Source organism: Geotrypetes seraphini, chromosome 9 (genome assembly GCF_902459505.1).
Source record: "Geotrypetes seraphini chromosome 9, aGeoSer1.1, whole genome shotgun sequence".
NCBI lineage: Eukaryota > Metazoa > Chordata > Amphibia > Gymnophiona > Dermophiidae > Geotrypetes > Geotrypetes seraphini.
In genome coordinates, this window is record NC_047092.1 from 23759828 (window position 1) to 23776756 (window position 16929).

Here is a 16929-nt window from a genome sequence, read left to right on the forward strand (position 1 = left end):
TTCATTTATTAGCATATTTATAAAAGAGCCTGTATTTCAATTTCACTGAATGAAACATTCATGAGGGGGGGGAGGGGAGTGGATCTGCATTCAGGCTTGATCTTAGAATACAAAGACTATACACTTCCCCCTCCCCATTCGCGGTTCCTGCACTCGCGGTTTCATATAATCGTGAATTTTTCTGGGGAGGGGTAAAATAAAAAAAAAAACCCCAGTCTTAATGTAAAAAAAAATCCATCTTTTTTTCTTCCCTGCCACCTTCCCGGCCTTACCTGGTGGTCTAGAGGGCTTTCGGGGCAGGAGCGATCTTCCTATGCTCCTGCCCCGTGCAGATTGCCATGAGGAAATGGCTGCTGGGAGTTCCCGTAGTCTCTCGAGACTACGTCGGGAACTCCCTACAGCCATTTCCTGATGGCGATCTGCACGGGGCAGGAGCGTAGGAAGATCGCTCCTGCCCCGAAAGCCCTCTAGACCACCAGGTAAGGCCGGGAAGGCGGCAGGGAGGTGGGGGTGGGTCAGAGCCGGATAATTGCGGTTTTTTGGCATTCGCGGTCCGGCTCTGCCCGTATCCCCCGCGAATGACGAGGGAGAAGTGTACCTGTATTCTTCATCATACCAATCCTTCAGAAAAACTCTGAAAACTCACTTATTCGCCATGTTTATCTGATCCTTCGAACCCCATCCAATCTAACCACAGTCCCAACACGCACCTCCTCCTACCTGTACAACCCACCCTCTCCCACTAAACCAATGCTGTAATCTCCCTGTTCTCTCCTCTTGTATCGATACCTGCGCTATACACACTGTATTTCTACTTTACTGTATACCGTCTTGAACTGAAAAGGTATGACGGGATATAAATAAAGCTATTATTATACAAAAAAAATCCAAAAAGATGCCAAATTGAAGTATATGTGATAAAGGCAATAAAGGCACCAGGGAGGAAATTCTGTAAGGGACAGCTGAAGTTAGGTGGCGGTAGGCGTCTGAAGCATGCCTAACTGTAGCGCAGTTTTTAACACCTGCTGCGGCGGTAAAAGCTCTGACATTCATAGGAATTCTATGCGCATTGGAGTTGTTACCCACCTGGCCGGTGCTACAAACCGCACTATGATTTTGTAAAAGTGTGTGTGTGTGTGTGGGGGGGGGGTGTTAATTATTTTTAATCGTCTTTAAGTGGCGCTATAATTGAATGTGCCTTTAAAAGCCAATTACAAAATAACATAAAAAATAGGCAGTGCTAGATATCTTCCATGACTACCGTATTTTCATGTAGATAACGCGCACCCGTGTAAAACGCGCACAAGGGTATAGCGTGTGGGGAACACAAATCTATGTAAAAAAATTATTATATACCGCGCACACGGGTATACCGCGCATGCCGCCCTGACTCTCAGTTCGCCGCCCCGACTCTCCGTTCACCTGCCCCGACTCTCCTTTCACCCGCCCCGACTTTCCGTTCACTGCCCCGACTCTCCTTTCACCCGCCCCGACTTTCCGTTCGCTGCCCCGACTCTCCGTTCGCTGCCCCAACTCTCCTCTGGCTGCCCCGACTCTTCTTTCACCCGCCCCGACTTTCCGTTCGCTGCTCCGACGTCAGAGAAAGGGCGGGACCACCAGAAGAGGAAGCAGCGCAGCAGGGCTCAGAGAAGGGGCAGGACCGCCGGCAAAGGAAGCAGCTGGGCTCACTGGCATCCGGAAACAAGGTAGACAGCTTCTCCATGGGGGAGGGGGGGAGGCTGTGGGGGTGCGAGCGGTTCTTCGGGTGGGAGTGCGAGCGGTGGGGGTGCGAGCGGTCCTTCCGGATGATGAATCGGGCGTCGGGGGGGGGGGAACTATGTAAAAAAAATTTTATATAGTGCGCTCACACGTATAACGCGCAAGGTTATGCACGGTTTGTAAAATCGTGTATAACGCGCACGTTATATGCATGAAAATACGGTAGTGCCTCTGGGGCTCATAATCCAAAATTTAAAACGTCTAGAAACAAGCCTAAGTTGGCACTTGGACGTCCTAATCGCAGGGACGTCCAAGTGCCGATAATTAAAACCAACTTCTAAGCTGCTGTGCGTCCAGAGATCAAAGGGGTGTGTTGGGAGATGTGTTATGGGCAGGAATCGGGCAGGCTTCAACCTGGAAGTACCCCAGCCATAATCAAAGCTTTTTTTAGAGGGAACTTAGATGCTGGCAGTTAGATCTGTTTGAGTTGCGTCTAAGTTCCACAAAGGCGCCCCAACTGACCAGAAGACCACTGGAGGATTTAAGGCTTGACCCCCCCTTAAACCCCCAGTGGTCATGAGCCCCTCCCACCACACAGAGAGTGAAAAAAAATTGTAGGCTTCCCATCAGCTGATCGCGGCAGAGGAATCCCCCATCAGCTGAGCCGATTTCAGGGATTCTTGGTGGCTCAGCTGATGGGGGATTCCCCCTGCCAGGATCAGCTGAGCCGCAGAGCCTTACACCCCTCCCCCTGTCATACCGGACCTCCCCGATCACCCCCTGAAATCCCTGACATTCCTCTGTCATCCCAGACCTCCCCCAATATCCCATGACATCTCTGCCCCCTTCCCCCAACATTCCTGAGGCCCCTCCCACATCCCTGGATCCCTTCATACCTTCCGGTGAGAAAACAGCAGGACCATGTGCTGCAAAAGGCAGGGCTTCCCCTGGCCATGCATCTTGGAATGCAGTGGGAGGGGGCCCTAATTGAGCCCTGATTGGCTCAAAATGGTGATTGTGGTTAGAGCAGTAACAGTTCACAACCTATCAAATGTTTCCCTCTTTACTTCCATTTTCCCCGCCTCTGTTTACCTCCCATCACCCTAATTTCTGAGACCACCAACTCTATTTCCCACTACTTGGTTATTCACATGTCCCATCCTTCTATCACGTGTCCATCCCTTCAGCTACATTCTTATGTCCTTACCCTATGTACAGAAGCTTTCAATAAATTATTGTCCGTTGTACTGTAAATGCTGAGCCAGCATGTTGTGGAGGTGCTTCGTGCTTAGATAGTTACAAATAGGCTGTCTCAGGAATGTCTCATGTCCCTCCCCTCTTCCTTCCTCAATAATATTACCAGTTCTGTAGACCTCTGCAGTAGAGGTCTGCATGGGAACAGGGATCACGGGAATCCCGCGGATCACACAGGGGTCCCACGGGAATCCCCCCTAACCCACAGGACTCCCACGAGGACCCCCCTCTGGCCCATGGGACTCCCACGGGGACCCCCCTCTAGCCAACGGGACTCCCACAGGGATGGAAGGCTTTGGAAGCAGGGTTCGTCCATATAATATAATGGACACGTCAGCCTTAGTAAAAGAGGGGGTTTATAAGTTAATTCCCTGAACAGAAAACAAAAAAAGGGTTCCACCAAAGAGATTCCACAAGGAAAACAGCAAAAGAAACTGTGGAATTGATGATCCTGTCAGAAGTAATTGCTGCTTTTTATGGGGATGGGCGGGGATAGAGGTAATTCCTTGCGGGGATGGGTGGGGACGGAGAGGATCCTGACAGGGACGGAGAGGATCCTGGCGGGGACGGGCAGGGATGGGTGGGATTTCTGTCCCCGCGCAACTCTATTCTGCAGTTTGCAATAATTAACACTAGTTTATTCAATTAACATTACCACACATTATTACTGTATCAATGTGTTTCTGTGTATGTGTTGTTACGTATTCCCTAAGTTATGTGTTGATACCTTTTTCTATTGTCTCTATATATTATTACATTCTGCAATAATTAACACTGTTAGAAACATATTAGTAATTCATTATATTATGAATTTCATTTCTTACAGCGGCACTAGAAAAGGTTCAAAGAAGAGCAACCAAGATAAAGGGGATGGAACTCCTCTCGTATGAGGAAAGACTAAAAAGAGATGACTAAGGGAGAGATAGGACTGAAGTCTGTAAAATCCTGAGTGGTGTAGAACGGGTACAAGTGGATCCATTTTTTTTACTGCATCAAGATTTACAAAGACTAGGGGACACTCGATGAAGTTACAGGAAAATACTTTTAAAACCAATAGGAGGAAATATTTCTTCACTCAGAGGAACGCGTTGCCAGAGGTTGTGGTAAGAGTGGATAGCATAGGGTTGAACCATTTCCTGGAGGAAAAGTCCATAGTCTGGATCGGTAGCATGGAATGTTGGTACTTTTTGAGATTATAGAATCTTGCTACTCTTTGGGGATTCTGCATGGAATGCTGCTACTATTTGGGGATTCCACATGGAATGTTGGTATTTTTTTGGATTCTAGAATCTTGCCACTCTTTGGGGATTCTGCATGGAATGCTGCTACTATTTGGGGATTCCGCATGGAATGTTGGTACTTTTTGGGATTCTAGAATCTTGCCACTCTTTGGGGATTCTGCATGGAATGCTGCTACTATTTGGGGATTCCGCATGGAATGCTGGTATTTTTTGGGATTCTAGAATCTTGCCACTCTTTGGGGATTCTGCATGGAATGCTGCTACTATTTGGGGATTTCACATGGAATGTTGGTACTTTTTGGGATTCTAGAATCTTGCCACTCTTTGGGGATTCTGCATGGAATGCTGCTACTATTTGGGGATTCCGCATGGAATGTTGGTATTTTTTGGGATTCTAGAATCTTGCTACTCTTTGGGGTTCCGGAATTTCCGGAATCTTGCTTACTCTGAGATAATGGAATGTTGCTACTCTTTGGGTTTTGGCCAGGTACTAGTGACCTGGATTGGCCATTGGTCTGATCCAGTAAGGCTATTTTTATGTTCTTAGGGTCTGTGGTAGCCACGATTCTGGGTGTGGTGCCTGTTGGTGTCTGATACGCGGCAGGTGATCATTATGTAGGTGCCCGCCACAGCAGGCACTGCTTCCAGAATCAGCCCCCTACTGTATTTGCTTTTATATTTATTTCTAAAATTTGTAGGCTGCCCAACGGTTTAAAAATAACATACATAATTGTGTAATAGTACATACAAAACAATGTTAATAACTAAAACAATATCAAACAATATCAAATTATCTCAGCCATTTCAATAAGTCCATTGTCCCCAATTTGAAATAGATATGTAGGTCTTCAGTGATTTTTTTTTTTTTAACTGAGCTATGCTCCTACAGTAAAGGGTCGACTCCCACAGTTTGGGTTCAATAACATAAAACAAATTGAGGCTCTATACTGTGCTAAATGAATTAGGTGAAACGAGGGGCTATTTTCCGCCATTTTAATTTAGCTTATTGGTGCAAGCGTTAATTATAAGTGACCTGGCTTAATGTAATCTAACATACGTGAGGCTGTTCACAGAGGTCGATGAATCGATTACAAACAGTACAAAATACAGCACTGCATTGACCCCCCCCCCCCCACACACACATAGCGCAGGTTTTAGCACAGGCAGCGGCGGTAACTGCTCCGACGCTCATAGAATTCCTATGAGCGTCGGAGCAGTTACAGCTGCTGCCATAGAAACATAGAATATGACGGCAGAAAAGGGCCACCGGCCCAACAAGCCTGCCCACTCTAAGAACCCTCCCCCCTAAGCACTTCCTCGAAGTGAACCCACATGCTTATCCCATTTTATCTTAAAATCGAGCACGTTGCTGGCCTCAATTACCTGAAGTGGAAGACTATTCCAATGATCAACCACCCTTTCGGTAAAGAAATACTTCCTAGTGTCACCATGAAGTCTCCCACCCTTGATTTTTAACGGATGCCCTCTTGTTGCCATAGGTCCTGTAAGGAAAAAGATGTCTTCTTCTACCTCAATACGGCCAGTAACATATTTGAACGTCTCTATCATGTCTCCCCTCGAGAGAGTATAGCTGCAACTTACCTAGACGTCCTTCATATGGGAGATCCTTGAGGCCTGAGACCATCCTAGTGGCCATTCGCTGAACCGACTCCATTCTCAGCACATCCTTTTGATAATGTGGCCTCCAAAACTGAACCCGATATTCCAGATGAGGTCTTACCATGGACCTGTACAACGGCATTATAACGTCAGGCTTCCGACTGACAAAACTTATTCGGATGCAACCCAGCATTTGTCTAGCCTTGGATGATGCTTTCTCTACTTGATTGGCAGTCTTCATATCTTCACTGCCAGCTCTAAAACCCGTGTGCCCACTGCCAGCTCTAAAACATCCAGGGTGGGGGGAGGGAATTGTATTTTGAAAATTGATATTACTTGTTTATACTAATGTAATCACTAAACGTGTCTTATTATATTAATAATTGAGAGGAAGGTGGGTGGGTGAAATTGATGGTATTCTATATTATTTGTATAAGAAATAGTGCGATCTCTGTAGTATTTTATGTTCAATCAAATGTATTGCACTGTTTTTAGTTTGAAAAGTAATAAAATTTTATAAACATACAAAAAAAAAGGATGGGTTAATGCTTTCCTTAAAGAAATGCGATCATGTACCTGATGGCTATCTTGAGTTACATTGGTTGACCGTACAAGGAAGGGAGCAATTTAAGTTTGCTTGTGTATTCTACAAGGTATTGAATGGGTTGGCCTTTTCTTACCTGGTGGAGAGATTGAAGTGTGCTGTTTATCTTGGAACTGCTCAAAGAACCAGTCCTTTTGCTTTCCCTATAGTTCGGGGTTGATCAAGATGCAGTTATGTGGAGAAACTGCTTGTTTTTCAGGTGGTCCGGCTTTATGAAGAATTGGCCTGTTATTTTTGATCTCCTGGTGCCAATCACGGTTTTAGGCGACAGCCGAAAACTTATTTGTTGGATAAGTTTATTGTACGTGCTTTGTCGTGAATTACGATGATGTAGTATTGCTGTATATCTCGATAATGTCTGGTTCTTTTATTTGTATACATCACTGAACTTTTATAGGTTGCTATGGTATAAAAGTCAATAAATCTAACAGATTCTCTGAAGCAGATCTCAATTGGCTGATGGAAATGTAATGTGGCATTAAATCCAGCAATACCTTAAACACTAAAATAAACATAGCACTAGGGCAGTTCTTGATGCCCAAACTCATTAGTTCTTTCTCTGCTATTGAAATAGCAGTCTTTATTGGATTAACCAACAGCTTTGCTGCTTCCTTGGGACACAATTTATAGATTGCAAACATTAGCATCCCTTTGAGTCAGCATCTGAGCAGATTAGAAGCTTACTGGCAGCTCTGCAGGGTTGGTCTGCATTTAAAAAGAAGCTGAAGGAGCAGACTGATCACAGAAGGGAGCTTTGTGAACATTAATACCACAGAAGACGGCTCGTCAAGGCGTTTTGACTTGCCACAACAGGATGGGCAATGCCAGCAGTTGCACTGTAGATGACCTACAGGCTGTAGAACTCCATCACTGGTACAAGAAATTTATGGTAGAATGCCCCTCCGGACAACTCACGCTACATGAATTCAAACAGTTCTTTGGGCTCCGAGGGCTAAGTGAAGAAGCCAACAGCTACATAGAACAGATGTTCCGCACTTTTGATATGAATAAGGTAGTGTGTGGATTCAATTTACACTGTGTTTGTGTAGAGAGAGAAGGCTGGACACGCTTGCTAAGTGGCGAGGTAACAATATATTCCTCCTGGTTCTTCCAAATCTATAGGTAAACGTGACTTAGGGACATTTCTTAAATGGTTATTAAGTTTGTATCCAAAATGGTTGGAACTGAATCTGTTCTGACCATAATTTAATCTGCCCCTTTTCCCCAACACTCGGACTAGCCCACTTCCCACCTCTTATATCGTAGCTTAACCCAACCTGGCTGGCAATCTGACTCGCTGCTTTGGCACCTTGTTCTCTTGCTGGATTCAGCTCAGCGGTGGTGCTCTCTAGGCAGTGTTTCTCAACTCAGTCTTGGAGGACCCCCTTGCCAGTCAGGTTTTCAGGATATCCACAATGAATATGCATGAAAAATTTGCTTATAATGTTGGCAGTATATGCAAATCAAATTTTTCCATATTCATTGTGGATATCCTGAAAACATGACTGGCAAAGGGGTACTCCAGGACCGAGCTGAGAAACACTGCTCTGGCGTGCCTCAAAAAGATTCTGGGTGTGCCACAAAAGATCCTAGAATTTTACTGTATTTTAAAAAATTCCCTTCTTAAGTATGCGCTAGAATAGATGGCATATATGTCGCTTACGCAAGAGTCTTTCAATGTTACGAGCATCTGCTTGCATAAGGATACAATTGCCCAGACAAGCCTCATTTTAAGGCATGATTGGTCTTTGAAAACTAATGGCAAGGATTTTAATTTTTCTATGTAGTAGTTATGCTAACTTGAGCAACAAAGCCATCAAGGCTTTGTTACCGTCTGGATCTTTTGATCTTTGCGAACTTGGATTTTCAGCTCTGACAGAAATTTTAAACCGAAAAAAGAGAACGACTGCAGATGGTGGATGATGAAATGCCCTTGGCTTGTCAACTATCGAGCCACGTTTTGAGTTAATTTGCAGTCAAAAACAAGCTCATCCGTTGATTAGCAATTCTATTCTCTCTACTGTAGTTTCACCGTTGTTACAATTACTCATACATAGTCAATATGCAGTATATCAATTTTTAAATAAATAAATAGCTTAACGAACTATAGATCTCAAATTTAAGTTTTTTTAAAAACTTGCCGATTTTACTAGCTGATTTAGCGCACGCTAAATATTAGAACATGCTACATGCTAACGCGTCCATTATATTCTACGGATGCTTTAGCTTTAACGTGTGCTAAATCGGCTAGCGTGCCTTAGTAAAAGCCCCCCTTAATTTTTTGTTGGTTTTGCAATTTTATAATTTCAGTTAGACACTGCTCTAAAGGATCTGTGATACCATATAGGTGCTGATGAAGTGGGTGTGAGAAGTGGCACAGGGTAGGGTGGAAGTAATTCCTTGTTGGGGGGGGGGGGATACAGGAGGAGAAAGAGAAGTGAGAGTGGAAGAAGGAGAGCTACAGCCTCAGCACCGGTTGTGGGTTCAAATCTCATGCTGCTCCCCTGTTACCCTGGGCAAGCCACTTAATCCTCCACTGCCCCAGGTGGATTAGATAGGTTGTGAACCCACTGGGACAGATAGGGAAAATGCTTGAAGTACCTGTATGTAAACTGCTTTAAGTGTGGTTACATAGCTACAAAAAGGTAGTGTACAAGTCCCAATCTTTTCCCCTATAGAAATAGGCAGTGATACTCAGCAGCCTTATATATAAGCAAAGAAAAAAAAAAGACTATCCTAAATTACATAACATATAACATAGTAACATAACATAGTAGATGACAGCAGATAAAGACCCGAATGGTCCATCCAGTCTGCCCAACCTGATTCAATTTAAATTTTTAAATTTTTTTCTTAGCTATTTCTGGGCAAGAATCCAAAGCTTTACCCTGTGCTTGGGTTCCAACTGCCGAAATCTCCATTAAAACCTACTCCAGCCCATCTACACCCTCCCAGCCATTGAAGCCCTCCCCTGCCCATCCTCCACCAAACGGCCATACACAGACACAGACCGTACAAGTCTGCCCAGTAACTGGCCTAGTTCAATATTTAATATTATTTTCTGATTCTAAATCTTCTGTGTTCATCCCACGCTTCTTTGAACTCAGTCACAGTTTTACTCTCCACCACCTCTCTCGGGAGCGCATTCCAGGCATCCACCACCCTCTCCGTAAAGTAGAATTTCCTAACATTGCCCCTGAATCTACCACCCCTCAACCTCAAATTATGTCCTCTGGTTTTACCATTTTCCTTTCTCTGGAAAAGATTTTGTTCTACGTTAATACCCTTTAAGTATTTGAACGTCTGAATCATATCTCCCCTGTCTCTCCTTTCCTCTAGGGTATACATATTCAGGGCTTCCAGTCTCTCCTCATACGTCTTCTGGCACAAGCCTCCTATCATTTTTGTCGCCCTCCTCTGGACCGCTTCAAGTCTTCTTATGTCCTTCGCCAGATACGGTCTAAAAAACTGAACACAATACTCCAAGTGGGGCCTCACCAATGACCTGTACAGGGGCATCAACACCTTCTTCCTTCTACTGACTACGCCTCTCTTTATACAGCCCAGCCCACTCAGCTATACAGATGGCATATGAGTAGCTCAGCAGGTGCTGTTTCCTAGATAAGCAGCTTTGATGGACTTTCAGTCTCTCCCAGTATGACAATTCTTATGTTGGAGAATGTGGCCCTTTTCTGCTGTCATTTTCTATGTTTCTATGTGGTGAAATCAGCTTAGCGGGGTTTAAAAAAGGTATGGATAATTTCCTAAAAGAGAAGTCCCTAGGGCATTATTGAGATGGCTTGGGGGAAACTACTGCTTGTCACAATCTCTCTAATATGCCTGAGGTAATGGGGGGGGGGGGATTAAGTGACTTGCCCAGGATCACAAGGAGCAGTGTGGGTTTGAACCCACAACCTCAGAGTGCTGAGGCTGCAGTTTTAACCACTGCATCACACTCTCCCCCTATGGCTGAAAATCTGTTTATGTAGATTCAACCAATTTAATCCTATAACGCCTTATATTTGTACATGTAGATCCCAACTAAGCATTTGCAGTTTATCCCAATTATGATACTGTATTCATCATTTTTATTGTTCTTGCAGGATGGATATATTGATTTCATGGAATATGTTGCAGCTCTCAGCCTTGTTCTTCGGGGGAAGATAGAACAGAAATTGCGGTGGTATTTCAAGCTTTATGATGTGGATGGAAATGGTTGCATTGATCGACATGAGCTGTTGAATATCATCAAGGTAGAGGATTATCTGAATTTTGCTGCATCCTTCTATTACCTAGGGTCACTAGACATCTGGGTTTCTCCGGACATGTCTGGATATCTGGACGGCTTTTCAAACCCTAGCAGCACAGTGTCTGGGTTTTGGAAAAGCTTCCAGAAGAAGAGAGGAGGCTTTTGTGGGGGCGGGGCATAGGGTGGAATGGGGTGGGGGCTAGAGGCGGGGCTGGGAGGTGCTGGGGCTGACTGGAGTGAGGCTGGAGGTGGGACAGGGCGGGGTCATATGTCTAGGGTTTCCTGGAGAAAAATATGGTAACCGGAGCGGTGACATTCCGCAATGAGCTGCAGATTATTGCTGTGATTTTAATGAGCAGTAGTCCTACTGCTTCCCACAGCCTTTCCACAGTGGCACTTTCATGTTCAGCAGAGGTCTCAAAGTCCCTCCTTGAGGGCCGCAATCCAGTCGGGTTTTCAGGATTTCCCCAATGAATATGCATGAGATCTAGGTGCATGCACTGCTTTCAATGCATATGCATTGGGGAAATCCTGAAAACCCGACTGGATTGCGGCCCTCAAGGAGGGACTTTGAGATTCCTGATGTACAGCTTTAGCTTTGCTGTGAGTCTTGCTGCATCTGCCCCAGAGTGTTCATAGAACACCCCAAAAAGACTGAACAATGAACATGAAGGGGAAACACCTTCTTTCAGTGCAAAATCCGTTACACGATCTTCCTGCTCTCTTGTTTGTTTCAGGCTATCCGCGCTATCAATGGCTGTGACTATGATATCAGTGCAGAGGAATTCACCAACCGTGTCTTTGAAACGATTGATGCCAATGGAGATGGTGAGGGCCCTTCTGCTGTTGTTGTGTTTTCCGCTCAGGTCTTTGGTTATTTTCACCCAAATGTCTCGTATATTTGAGGTGAGCATAACAATTTGTTGGGTTTTTTTTTTCTTTTTGCTTTCATTTTGTTAATAGATTGTTTATTTAAAACAACAACAAAAAAAGCAAACACTTTAAAAAAGAAACAAAAAAAAAAAAAGCGAACACAATTTTTTTTAAAAAAAGAAAGAAATAATATAAAAAGTTTGGCTCTGGGTCCTGTTTCCAGAAGAGACAAGAAATTACTCCTGGATCCTCTTCCCATACCTTCCAGCTTCCCAGATTTGAGCCTCTTAGTCCCTCTATGGGATTCTTCACAGGATGTGAGAAGTCCCAAAATGTAGCTGTCCCACTGCTATACCTCAGGCTGAACCATATTTAATTTCTGCCATAAAATTAAATAGTGATGGCCTTAAATTGGCCAGAACCAGCTTGTATTAGTGTATCAGTCAAACAGGAGTAGCTGGGAATCACTTTTATTCTGGGGTCCAAGGAGAGGGCCCAGGAGGGATTTTTTTTCCCATACCATGCAGGCCCCTCATGATTAAGGTCCCCCCCCCCACCTTTCTGGCTCTCCAACCCTCTTTTTCCCCATACCATGTAGGCCCCCCCATTTGCTCCTGCCCATGGCCGTGCTGGATCCAATATGGCAGCCTTGACCTTTCACTAAAGTCTTGTAGTATCACCAGCGGTCATGGTAGCACTATTTGACTATAGTGAAAGGTCACAGCTGTCATAGTGGATGCGGCACGGCTATGGGCAAGAGTGGATCCCGTCAGTCCACCATGGATATTCAGGTAGGCCCAGGGGGACCTAAGGGAAGTGGAAGGGTTCATGAGAATGAGGGGTTGTCTGTTCTTTTGGGGGGAGGGGGAAACTACAGGTATGGGGCCCTAAAATGTTTATTTTATGTTGCCTCCCATGACAACAAGAAAGGGGGTCGAGAACCCCTGAACAAAATGAATACGTCTATAAATAACCTGGGAAATTAAAATTTTTTGATTGCGCAGTTTCTGTTGAAGAAGCCACGCAGCACTCGAGCGATACACCACTTATGGAAACTTTTCATTCAGAGCTTCCCTGGGAGTTTCTCACGATGTGAGATTTAGATGTTTAAATGCTTTTGCGCCATCTACTGGATGACCATCCACACCCCTGAGGCAGGCTTCCTCTTTGGAGCCGAAACACGGACCGTGTCGGGTCTTGAAGAAACCACAAGAGTTTGGTTATTTTATATTGTAATAATTGACTGTATCTAATAAATTTTACCATATCCAAGGTTGAAGTGTACAGTCATCTCCCACTTTCTTTTTGTTGCATATTGAGCGTGGGCTGATTTGCCTTCTTCTGTGCATTACACTTGCCCATTCTTAATGAAATCAATCCAAAACAGGAAGCAGATAGGAACTCTGTTCCAGAATTGAGACAACCTCCTAATATTGGGGGGGGGAACCTGGTGATCCTAATTGTAGAAGGTCAGGGTTAAGATAATATCTTATGAATTTCACGGTATTGCAACAGTGACCCCCCCCCCTCGAACTAAAGCTTCAGAGAAACACAGAAAAATGAAGGCAGATATGATCATAAGAATAGCCTTACTGGGTTAGCCCAATGGTCCATCAAGCCCTGTAGCCTGTTCTCACGGTGGCCAATCCAGGTCACTAGTACCTGTCCCAAATCCAAAGAGTAGCAACATTCCATATAGAATTCCAAAGAATAGCAAGATTCTGGAACCTCAATGAGAGCAACATTCCAGAGCTGAGATTGTGATAACATAATGCCTCATTCCCCAGTGCCTCAGAGCCAACCACATCAGTGATGTTACAATGGCTTAATTGAGTAGCAACATTCCATGCTACCAATTCAGGGCAAGCAGAGGCTTCCCCCATGTCTTAATAACAGACCATAGACTTTTCCTCCAGGAATTTGTCCAAATAAAGATCATGTGGTATATCTAGTCTGCCTATCCATGATATCTACTATCCCTTCCTCTCTCTTACAGATCCTATGTATTTGCCCCAAGTTCTCTTAAATTTAGATACAGCCTTTGTTTTCACCACATCCACTGGGAGGTTGTTCCACGAATTCACCACCCTTTCAGTGAAGAAGTATGTCTGTGGATTACTCTGGAGTCTGTCCCCTTTCACCTTCATCCTATGTCCCCTCATTCCAGAGCTTCCTATGCATTTATGCCATGGGGGTATTTAAATATATCTATCTCTTTCCTCAGTGGACTGCATTTACCATGCCCTCTGTCACCTTCTACTCATCTTAACCCAGTCAATCGCTTTAGGGCCCATATTATGGGCACTCAATTTTCATTTATAAGTCATCTATTTGGAACTGTGTCAAAGGCTTTGCTAAAATCTTAGTACTGGGACTCTTTTCCCTGGAGAAGAGGAGACTTAGAGGGGATATGATAGAGACTTACAAGATCATGAAGGGCACAGAGAGAGTAGAGAGGGACAGATTCTTCAAACTTTCAAAAAAATAAAAGAACAAGAGGGCATTCAGAAAAGTTGAAAGGGGACAGATTTAAAACAAATGCTAGGAAGTTCTTCTTTACCCAAAGTGTGGTGGACACCTGGAATGCGCGTCCAGAGAGCGTAATAGGGCAGAGTACGGTACTGGGGTTCAAGAAAGGATTGGACAATTTCCTGCTGGAAAAGGGGATAGAGGGATATAGATAGAGGATTACTGTACAGGTCCTGGACCTGTTGGGCCGCTGCGTGAGCGGACTGCTGGGCACGATGGACCTCAGGTTTGACCCAGCGGAGGCATTTCTTATGTTCTTATGTTCTTACACTACATGTAGCGCTCTCTCTTGATCTAACTCTTTAGTCGTTCAGTCAAAGAAATTAATTAGATTTGTCTGACAAGACCTGCCTCTAACAAAACCATGCTGCCTTGGGTCCTGCAACCCATTGGATTCCAGAAACCTCACTATTCTCTGTTTTGGAAGCATTTCCATTAATGTATTTACTGCATAGGTCAAACTAACAGGTCTCTAGTTCCCAACTTCCTGCTTACTTTTTCTTTTATGGAGAGGAACCACATCTGCCCTTCTCTGTTCCTCTGGGACTATTGACTATAGGGAAGCATCAAAAAGGTCAGAAGGAGGAGCCTCCAGAACTTCCCTAAGTTCCTTCAGTACAAATGCATGCATACCATCTGGTCCCCATTGCTTTGTCCATCTGTATATTAGCTACTTCCTCATGAACACAAAGCTCTGAAAATCATTCAGGGTCTAGCATACTTCCACTCCTATTTGTCATCTGTGGTTCTACTCCTGGCCCTTCATCTGTGAACACAGAACAGAAATATTTGTGAAGCAATTCCGCCTTCTCCATATCTTCTCCATGAGTATCTACATCCATACCTTCACCCTTGAGTCTCACAATGCCACTTTTGCAATTCCTCCTATCAATAACATATCTGAAAAATATATCCCCGCCCCCCCCCCCCCCATTTTCCTTTTATGGATGGGCCTGCCCTAGGCCATGTTTTGGCAAAACCGCTTGCATCAGGGGTTGGTTCCACAGCTCTTTCCAAAACCCCATAAAGGGCTCAGGACTGGAGAGTAGATGGAGGCTGAGCCCTATATGGGGTTTGGGAAAGAACCATGGAGCTAACCACTAAGTGCTATGAGCCGCATTGCCAAATTTTTAGGTGCCATTTATGGAATCTGGGCCTAACTGGGCATATTTGGTGGCACTATTAAGTGTCACTGCGGGTTCATAGTCAGTCGCGTGCGAGACACCAGCGTGCCGACAATCGAGCGCTGACAATCCGGCGCAAGAAAGAAGCATGCTGCGGGAAAACTTAGTTTTAAAGAGCTCCTAACTGGGGTGTGAGTGGGGAAACCCCCCCCACTTTACTGTATAGTGTTCGTGCTGCTGTTGTGTGTGTGGTGGGGGGGAGGGGTTGGGGGTTTGGAACCCTCCATTATAGAGAAAATGGAACTTTTTCTGATTTTTTTCTGGAAAAGTTAAGTTTTCTCTATAATGTGGGGGGGTTGCACCCCCACACACCCCCATGGCAGTGCGAACACTATGCAGTAAAGTGTGAGGGGGTTCCCCCCCACACCCCCGTTGGAGCTCTTTAAAACTAAGATTTCCCATGGCGTGCTTCTTTCTTGCGCCGAATTGTCGGCGCTCGATTGTCAGCGCGCTGCTGTCTGGTGCGTATGCCCAGTTAACCCTGGACAAGCGATCCAAACCACCAGGCGCCTCTCCTGACTGTTCAAATCGCTTTGAATATCAACCCCGTACATTTCAAAGTTAGGAGCAGAAGTCCTTGGAAGACTGGCGTTCCGGATGATTACCGATGTGTCTGATTTTGATGCCTAGCCCAATGGGATACAGGTGAGCTACTTGAATTGGGAACGGTAGGGGAGGATGACAGGGCGAGGTGATCTGAATTCGGACATTTTCTTCCTTCGTGTGATGCAGGTGAGCTGTCATTAGAAGAGTTTGTGGAAGGCGCCCGGAAGGATGAAGAGTTCATGGACGTGATGATGAGGAGCCTGGACTTGACACACATTATGACCATGATTAGTAATCGACGGCACAGTGTCTAACGAAAGAGAGACAAGAGGGCCGTGCAAAATAAACATTTTGCAAAGGAAAGAATGAGTATGGGAAGACCAGGGTCTCTGACTAATTAAAGTGGACAAGGTGGTCTTTGTGATATGGAAAGAGAATGATACCTTTATGTTTTTCTCATCAGGGTGGGGTCTCTCTCTCTCTCTCTATCTGTCTGTATTAATCTCAGAGGTAAGAAACAATTCTGTCTGTTGCATGAAAATTAGGGGAAGGGGTAAAACGCGGACCTGGCGGACCTCGCGGGTCTAAAACTGCACGTCCTTAAAAATCTGAGGTCCGTGCTGCTTGTAGTTAGTTTCTGGCTCTGACAGACCTCGATGACAATTTAGCGCTGACAGATCCGTCTCAGCATAGGGAGGGAAAAGTATTAGGATCCGTCAGCGTTAAAATCTCATCGAGGTCTGTCAGAGACAGAGACTAGTGCTGGCGTTTGGAGACTTCTTTTCCATAACGCACGTCCAAAACCTATGTCCCCGCTCTCTTGGCTTCTGCTCTGTCGCTCCAGCACTAGTTTCTGGCTCTGACAGATCTCGATGAGATTTTAGCGCTGACAGATCCTAATACTTTTCCCTCCCTATGCTGAGACGGATTCATCAGCGCTAAATTGTCATCGAGGTCTGTCAGAGCCGCGGACCTCAGATTTTTAAATTTACTGGGGCTGCAGGAAACCGGTTTAAAGGATTCGTTTTAGAGCCGCTCCAGCACTAGTCTCTGGCTCTGACAGACCTCGATGACATTTCAGCGCTGACGGATCCTAATACTTTTCCCTCC

At 45.0% G+C, this 16929-nt stretch overlaps 1 protein-coding gene across 1 annotated transcript; it reads left to right on the forward strand.

The window, feature by feature from the left end:
• The first annotated feature begins 7252 nt into the window (after window positions 1-7252).
• On the forward strand, window positions 7253-16133 carry GUCA1A (guanylate cyclase activator 1A). Its single transcript, XM_033959496.1, has 4 exons — window positions 7253-7450; window positions 10542-10691; window positions 11425-11515; window positions 16006-16133. Exons 1-4 carry the CDS (start codon window positions 7253-7255, stop codon window positions 16131-16133), a joined length of 567 nt encoding a protein of 188 aa, XP_033815387.1.
• Window positions 16134-16929: the final 796 nt, after the last annotated feature.

Bases quoted from the DNA above. Each gene is read 5' to 3' on its own strand.
- GUCA1A (XM_033959496.1), top strand. From the start codon at position 7,253: ATGGGCAATGCCAGCAGTTGCACTGTAGATGACCTACAGGCTGTAGAA. The intron at 7,451-10,541 runs GTAGTGTGTGGA...TTGTTCTTGCAG, and splicing joins GCACTTTTGATATGAATAAG to GATGGATATATTGATTTCAT. The intron at 11,516-16,005 runs GTGAGGGCCCTT...CGTGTGATGCAG, and splicing joins GATTGATGCCAATGGAGATG to GTGAGCTGTCATTAGAAGAG.